We start from the raw sequence: 8,101 nt of genomic DNA on the forward strand, positions 1-8,101 counted from the left end.
GTCACGGCAGAGTCGGACAGAAACGACTCTGTCAACGATTAGACAGATGTAGTAGATAAATAGATAAGATATGATATCAAAAACAGACGTATAATTAAAATTGACCGGAGCATAAAACAGAATTTGGAATAAAATTGAGCAACTTAAACAACAACAACCACTACCATCACCACCAGCAGCAAACAACAACAACGACGACAAGAACAGGCACCAACAACAACGACGACCGAACGACGACGACGATCAACAACGACGGCAGCAATAAGAACAACGCCAGTCCCTTACGCTGCATCACTGTCACGTAGCATAACCTGGCAGTGCTAGTTAGAGGTTGCTATCGTCCCCCCTACGAACGACCCACAATGGTACGTCCCAAAATCAGGCGATCGACTGCGGGACCACGCAGTAGCACACTGCGCGTCCGCGCTGGTGTTGCGCTCGACGAAAACACTCAGCCATCTAGATTCCAACTAAACTGGAGCTGAACACAAAACCAAGTTGACGAGGGACAGCAACTGTCCGCATAATTATGTTAATTTTAAATGATGACATTCAAAGGTGCAGTTCGGTAGGTGTTGATTAACTGAAGCACATTTGAACTATCACTCAGTGTCATCAGCTATTAATACCAGTTAATACATGCGCTCGAGTTTACAATCATAGCTTTGAAGTGGTATACCTGTGTGTGTGATGAGTGTGTGTACGCGCAGGTGTGGGCGTGTTTGTGTTGTGTATGTGTGTGTGTGTGTGTGTGTGTGTGTGTGTGTGTGTGTGTGTGTGTGTGTGTGTGTGTGCATGTGTTGTGTGCCGCGTGTGTGTGTGTGCATGCGTGCGTGCGTGCGTGGTGTGTGGGTGTGCGTGTGTGTGTGTGTGTGGTGTGTGTGTGTGTGGTGTGTGTTTGGTACATGTGTGTGTGTGTATGTGCGTGCGTGCGTTCGTGCGTGCGTGCGTGCGTGGCGTACGTGCGTGCGAGCGAGTGGTGCGCGTGCGCGCGCATGCGGTGCGTGCTGTGGGTAACCCCGGAGGTGGGGCTGTCGACTTCACAGACCAGATCTACGGGTTCGTTCTTGTGAGCTTCTATCGTCACGATGTCGACCTACCGCGGCTCGCCTGCGTGAGAGACAGAACGTCACGCTGTCCTATTACGGCACTTTCGACGTTCCTTGTTGAGGTTGTTTGTTATAGATTAAAACAACTTTACAGAACAGATACTTGGCCTAAAAGACACCGTAGGTGTTTTTCCGTACTTGATGCTCTCTCGAATATATATATAATAATTATACGGTTTATACGGCTCAAATGAGAAGAGTAAGATGGTGTTCTACAACGACAGTGTACCCACCAGTGGGTTCGCATAAGTAACCGTGAGCAGCATTAGAACTATAATTCCGACGGCAAGGAAGTTTGCACGCAGGTAGTAACAGCAGTTGCCTGCCTCCTCTGAGCATGTGGCAGATTCGTATTGCGGCCCGATAGAAGGCGCTCACCTGCAACTTGCTGCACGGACGAGTTGGAACGGAGGGCTCGCGTCGCCAATCCGATGGCGTTACGGGCGCGACATCGGTAGCTGCCTGCGTGCGCCTGAGTCGTCGTCTGTAAGATCAGCCCTGGTCTGGCGCAATACCTCCCGTAAACTACACCACCTGCACACGCAATACAGGAGGATGACGACCCGAGACAAAGAGAGAGAGACAGAGAGAGAAGGAGAGAGAGAGGGGGAGAGAGAGATAGGGGGAGGGGGAGAGAGAGAGAGAGAGAGGAAGAGAGGGGAGAGAGAGAAGGAGGGGAAGAGAGAGAGAGAGAGAGGGGAGAGAGAGAGAGAGCGAGAGAGAGAGAGAGAGAGACTACTGGATGAATGACTTCCAATCATGAGGGTGAAGAAGAAGGAGAAAGAAGAGGACCAGCTAAGAGAGGAGGATGATGCTGAGGAAAAAAAAGATATTGGAGGAAAAGAGAGAGAGAAGGAGAAGGAGAAGAAAAAAGGAAGAAGAATGGTGATGAGGCAGGAGGAGGCAAGGCAGAGGATGAGGGACGGGATGCTAATAGTAGAAAAAGATGCTGAGAAGGGTCACGTGATAGGAAGCAATGTCAGCAGTAATTTAGTAAGTGTCATTAATAGATGTGAGTTAGTGATTGGTGTTCGACGATTGTGCTTATATTGGTTATAGAATGGGAGTTAATAGCTAGGCTTGTAACGCTAGAGCTCAGCTTAGAGGTGACGGCCAGGTGGCAGCACTAACCGGTTTCTACGACTTCATTATCTCGCAGCCATTCGACCTGCAGAATGTCGCTAGGATCAGCAGTGATGATGCACTGTATCCGGTATGGGGCGCCAGGCTGCACCGTGTCCATGCTGCGTGGGATGCGTGCTATTGGTGTATCTGTCGTTAGATGAAAGGCACTGTTACTGCGTGCGCTCATGTAGCCGTGTATCAGCAGGCTGCTACGCTAACTTACCCATGGATGTAACAAGGAGAATCTCAGACCCTCTAATTCTACATCCAGCAAACAGAGCACAAAGTAGCAGTAGCAGCAGAAGCAATGGCAACAGCAATAGCAGCAATAGCAGTAGTAGTAGCAACCGCAGCAACAGTAGCAGCAGAAGCAATGGCATCAGCAATAGCAGCAATAGCAGTAGTAGTAGCAACCGCGGCAGCAGTAGCAGCAGAAGCAATGGCAACAGCAATAGCAGCAATCGCAGTAGTAGTAGCAGCCGCAGCAGCAGTAGCAGCAGAAGCAATGGCAACAGCAATAGCAGCAATAGCAGTAGTAGTACCAACCGCAGCAGCAGTAGCAGCAGAAGCAATGGCAACAGCAATAGCAGCAATAGCAGTAGTAGTACCAACCGCAGCAGCAGTAGCAGCAGAAGCAATAGCAACAGCAATAGCAGCAATAGCAGTAGTAGTAGCAGCCGCAGCAGCAGCAGTAGCAGCAGAAGCAATGGCAACATCAACAGCAGCAATAGCAGTAGTAGTAGCAGCAGCTGCAGCAGCAGTAGCAGCAGAAGCAATGGCAACAGCAACAGCAGCAATATCAGTAGTAGTAGCAGCCGCAGCAGCAGTAGCAGCGGTAGTAGCATATTGTTAATGGGTGTTAGCACGTTGCCATTGTTGCATCGGTCCCCAGCCAGCAGTGTTGTCATGGTTATGGGATGCTTACATTGTACGCTGCGTGAGAACGGGAGGCTGAGGGGACCCCAGCCGACGACGTTGTCATGGTTACGGAATGCTTACATTGTACGCTGAGTGAGAACGGGAGGCTGAGGGGTCCCCAGCCGACGGAGTTGTGAGCGCGACACTGGTAAGCTCCTGAGTCTGAGACGGTGATAGTTCTCAAGATTAACGTTGGATTAGCCACCGATTCGCCCCTGTAGAGATTAAACAGAATAAGCAAGGAGTTAATCCGCAGATAGAGACACACGTGAGTGTACAGAGGAGGTGGGAGCATGATGACAGATGAAGGGTGGGAGGTACGTACTGATTGACGAGTTAGCGCGAAGGTGGGAGCATGCTGACCGATGAAGGGTGGGAGGTACGTGCTGATTGACGAGTTAGCGAGGAGATGGGAGCATGCTGACCGATGAAGGGTGGGAGGTACATACTGATTGACGAGTTAGCGCGGAGGTGGAAGCATGCGGACCGATGAAGGGTGGGAGGTACGTACTGATTGACGAGTTAGCGCGGAGGTGGGAAGCCATCGACTCGACGTGAAAGGTGGGAGGCACCATAACGTACTGATTGACGAGTTAGGCGCCGGAGAGGTGGTGGCATGCTGACCGATGAAACGTGGCGAGGTACCGTACCTGCATCTGACGAGTTAGCGCACGCCGGCAGGCTTAGCCGCAGGCTCGCCTGTACGGCGATGAAGCATGGTGGGAGGTACGTACTCGATCTGACGCAGTAGCCGCGCAGAAGGTGGAAAAGCATGCTGACACGATGAAGGGTGGGAGGTAACAAATAACTGAATGGACGCAGTCTAGACGAGGAGTGGAGCATGCTGACCGCTATAGCCGGGTGGGAGTCATACTGATTGACGAGGTTAACGGGAGGAGGTGGGAGCACTCCGCTGACGATAGGCCGTCAGGGAGTAGCATACTGATTGATCGAGTTAGCGAGGAGGTCGGAAAGCATGCTGCCAACGTACTGATTTGACGAGTTAGCGAGGAGGTGGAGCGATGCCTGACGAATGAAGGGTAAGGAGGTACATAACTGATTGACGAGTTAGCGAGGAGGTGGGAGGCATGCTGACCGGATGAGGGTGGGAGGATACATACTGATTGACGAGTTAGCGAGGAGGTGGAAGCATGGCTGCGGCGATGAGGGTGAGAGGTACAGTACTGGATTGACGAGTTAGCGAGGAGAGTTGGGAGCAAGCTGCGCGATGAAGAGGGTAGGAGGTACATACTGATTGAGCGAACTTAGCGAGGAGGTGGGAGCATGCTGAACACGATGAAGGGTTGGGAGGTAACTACTGAATTGACGAGTTAGCGAGGAAGGTGAGAAGCATGCTGCCGATGAAGGGTGAGAGGGTACGTAAGCTGATTGACGATACGAGGAGGTGGGAGATGCTGACTGAATGAAGGGTGGGAGTATCGCTAACTGATTGAACGCAAGTTAGGAACAGCGGAGGTGGGAGCAAGCTGACATAGAGGTGGGAGCTAGTCCTGATTGACAGAGATTAGGCGCGAGGTGGAGCATGCTGGGTTTTATATATATTTATATTTTTATCTTTATATTCGATATAGTCGTCTGTGTGTATGTTGTGTGGTATTATTTGCTGCTTTTCTTGGATTATTTGGTGTTGTTATATTGATGTCATTTTTAACTGTATTGTATTTATTTATTGGTTTGTATTGGAGAATGGTTTTATGTGTATTTTTGTTCGTGTATTTTTTTTGTGATGAAAGGTGAGGAGGTAAACGTACTGATTGAGAGTTATGCGAGAACGGAGGTTGGGAGCATGCTGATCGCGATGCAAAGGTGGGAGGTACGTAATTGATTGAAAAAAGTGGGAGGCATGCTGAACTCGATGAAGGGTGGGAGGTACCACGACGCGGAGGTGGCAAGCATGCTGACCAGATGAAGGGGTGGGAGGTACAATACTGATAATGACGAGTTAGCGGCGCGAGGTGGAAGCCATGCTTGACTCAATAAAGAGAGTGGGAGGTAACAGTACTGGATTGACGAGTTAGGCGAGGAGGTGGAAGATATGCCTTGACCACGAGTGAAGGGTGGGAGGTAGCGTCTGATTGTAGAGAGTTAGGGCGAGGAAGGTAGGAGCATGGACTTGACGATGGAAGGTGGGAGGTACAGACTGATTAACGAGTTAGCGAGGAGGTGAGAGCATGCCTGACCGATGAAGGGTGGGAGGTAGCGTACTGATAAATGACGAGTTAGTCGCGGAGTGTGGAAGCAGTGCTGACCGATGAAGGAAAACTCACGTACTGAATTGACAGAGTTAAGCGAGGAAGGTGAGAGCATGCTGACCGGATGAAGGGTGGGAAGGTACGTACTGATTGAGCGAGTTAGTGCAGCGGCGAAGGTGGGAGAGCATGCTGACCGATGAAGGGTGGGAGGTACGTACTGCGATTGACGAGTTAGGGCGAGGTGGGAGCATGCTGACGCGATGAAAGGTGGGAGGTACCGTACTGATTGACGAAAGTGTAGCGAGGAGGTGGAAAGCAATAGCTGAGCCGATGAAAGGACGCTACACATACTGATAACGAGTTAGCGAGAGAGGTGGGAGCATGCTGACCAAGATGAAGAAGGTAGCGTACTATTGACGAGTTAGCAGAGAGGTGGAGAGCATGCTGACCGAGATGAAGGGTGAGAGGTACGTTAGCTAATCGACGAGTTAGCGATGAAGGTGGGAGGCATGCTGACCGATGAAAGGGTGGGAGGTAACGTACTGATTGAGCGAGTTAAGCGAGCGGAGGATGGGAGAGCATGCTGACCGATGAAGGGTGGAGGTACGTACTGAATTGACGAGATTAGCGAGGAGTGGGAGCAATGCTGACGGCGATGAAGGGTGAGAGGTAACGTACTAATCGACGAGTTAGCGATTGAGGTGGAGGGGCAATGCTGACCGATGAAGGGTGGGAGGCTACGTACTGATGACGAGTTAGCGGAAGGAGGTGGGAACATGCTGACGCGAATGAAGGTGGGAGGTACGTACTGATTGACGAGTTACGAGGAGCGTGGGAGCATTGCTGACCGATGAAGGGTAGGGAAGGAAAGATGAACGAGTTAGCGCGGAGGTGGAAGCATGCTGACGCGATGAAAGGGTATGGAGGTTACATACTGATTGACGAGTTAGGCGAGAGGTTGGGAGCATGCGGACCGATATGAAGGGTAGGAGGTACGTAGCTGATTGACGACTTAGGCGAGGCCGGTGGGAGCATAGAGATAGAAGGGTGGGAGGTACATACTTGATTGACGAGTTAGCGAGGAGGTGGAAGCATGCTGACCGATGAAGGTGGGAAGGTTAACGTATCTGATTCAGAGACGAGTTAGCGCGAGGTGGGAGCAATGCTGAACGATGAAAGGTGGGAGGTACGTAACTGATTGAACGAGTTAGCGCGAAGGTGGGGCATGCCTGACCGGATGAAGGGTGGGAAGGTACGTAATGATTGACGAGTTAGCGCAGGAGGTGGAAAGCATGCTGACCGAATAGAAGGGTGGGAGGTAAGCATACTGAGATTGACGAGATTTAGACGCGGAGGTGGAAGCCATGCTGACCGATGAAGGGGTGGGAGGATACGTACTGATTGACGAGTTAGCGAAGGAGGTGGGAGCATGTTGACAGAGAGCGATGAAGGGTGGAGAGGTACGTACTGATTGACGAGTTAGCGAGGAGGTGGGAGCATGCTGACCGATGAAGGGTGGGAGGTACGTACTGATTGACGAGTTAGCGAAGAGGTGGAAGCATGCTGACCGATGAAGGGTGGGAGGTACGTACTGATTGACGAGTTAGCGAGGAGGTGGGAGCATGCTGACCGATGAAGGGTGGGAGGTACGTACTGATTGACGAGTTAGCGCGGAGGTGGGAGCATGCTGACCGATGAAGGGTGGGAGGTACGTACTGATTGACGAGTTAGCGCGGAGGGCATAATCTTACGACAACTACTTCAGGAAGCGTTCTCTATGATGTCTAGTAGATTCCAGATCTAAGTTGCATTAGGTAGGTTCTAACTTTACATTAGAAATTTAAGGTTGACAGTTTATGGATAAGGTTCAGTCAGATATAGACATCTGTGTACATGTATACATGCATGATATACATATATATATAAACTCACGCGTATTTATTGGCGTCGTTCGTTGCTAGCTGCTCTCCGTTTCTGTACCACAAGATGGCGTCTACATCGGCAGGCTGAGCTAGGACGTTGCATTCTATTGGGTAGTCAGTAACGCTGCCCTTAATAGGAGTTCTAGTCGAACCGTCGGCAAAAGCAAATGGCGCGTCTATAGCAACAACACAGGATAGACGAGTTACACATCATGCAGTATACTCACTGTTTGGCACGCCTATATTAGGCTACATATATATATATATATATATATATATATATATATATAATCTCGTTGTGGTGAAAGTACAATTGCTATCGGTTGCTGCTGCTAGAATGTGTGGAGTCGTTAGTAGTAACCAGCGCCGATAGATGGCAGCAGCATAGCGTGGAGCACGTACGTCTGAGGAACAGTTCGTTCCCGCGCTGTGACTGCGACAGTATCGTGTCGTTCCAGCTGGTGCAGTCGACGCTAGCGACCTCTATCTGCACCGTCAGTCCATCGGGCTCTTGAGACAGACCGACCAGTCTCCCTGCAGACATAGCAACGTCCCACGACATCAGTACAGAGGGTAGGGTGGGTGGGGCTGGGGGCGTAGGGAGGGTGGGGCTGGGGGAGGGGGAGGGTAGGGCTGGGGGCGAGGTGAAGGTGGGGCAGGCGCAGTATGACAGGGAGCTAGGGCGGGCCGGCTAGGAAGGTGTCCTTTGAAATGGAGAGGTGGTAGGTTGAAGACAGAGAATGATAAGGTGGACATGTAGGAGAACAGGGGTAGGCTGGGGTAGAGTAGGGCCGGCTAGGGAGCTGAGGTCACA

The 8,101-nt window shown here is 51.0% G+C and overlaps 1 protein-coding gene across 1 annotated transcript in view; it reads right to left on the reverse strand.

Moving 5' to 3' along the window:
* Positions 1-1,096: 1,096 nt before the first annotated feature.
* Positions 1,097-8,101, reverse strand: part of LOC106812031 (peroxidasin homolog) — a 10,002-nt gene continuing 2,997 nt past the window's right edge. The window contains exons 2-7 of the mRNA XM_014815784.1: positions 7,690-7,821; positions 7,298-7,463; positions 3,234-3,367; positions 2,241-2,381; positions 1,488-1,643; positions 1,097-1,110 (exon numbers count right to left, since the gene is read on the reverse strand). Coding sequence (XP_014671270.1) covers positions 1,097-1,110; positions 1,488-1,643; positions 2,241-2,381; positions 3,234-3,367; positions 7,298-7,463; positions 7,690-7,821 — 743 coding nt within the window. The remainder of the gene's footprint in view (positions 1,111-1,487; positions 1,644-2,240; positions 2,382-3,233; positions 3,368-7,297; positions 7,464-7,689; positions 7,822-8,101) is intronic.

The sequence above is a fragment of the Priapulus caudatus genome, unplaced genomic scaffold (assembly GCF_000485595.1).
Source record: "Priapulus caudatus unplaced genomic scaffold, Priapulus_caudatus-5.0.1 Scaffold602, whole genome shotgun sequence".
Lineage (NCBI taxonomy): Eukaryota > Metazoa > Priapulida > Priapulimorpha > Priapulimorphida > Priapulidae > Priapulus > Priapulus caudatus.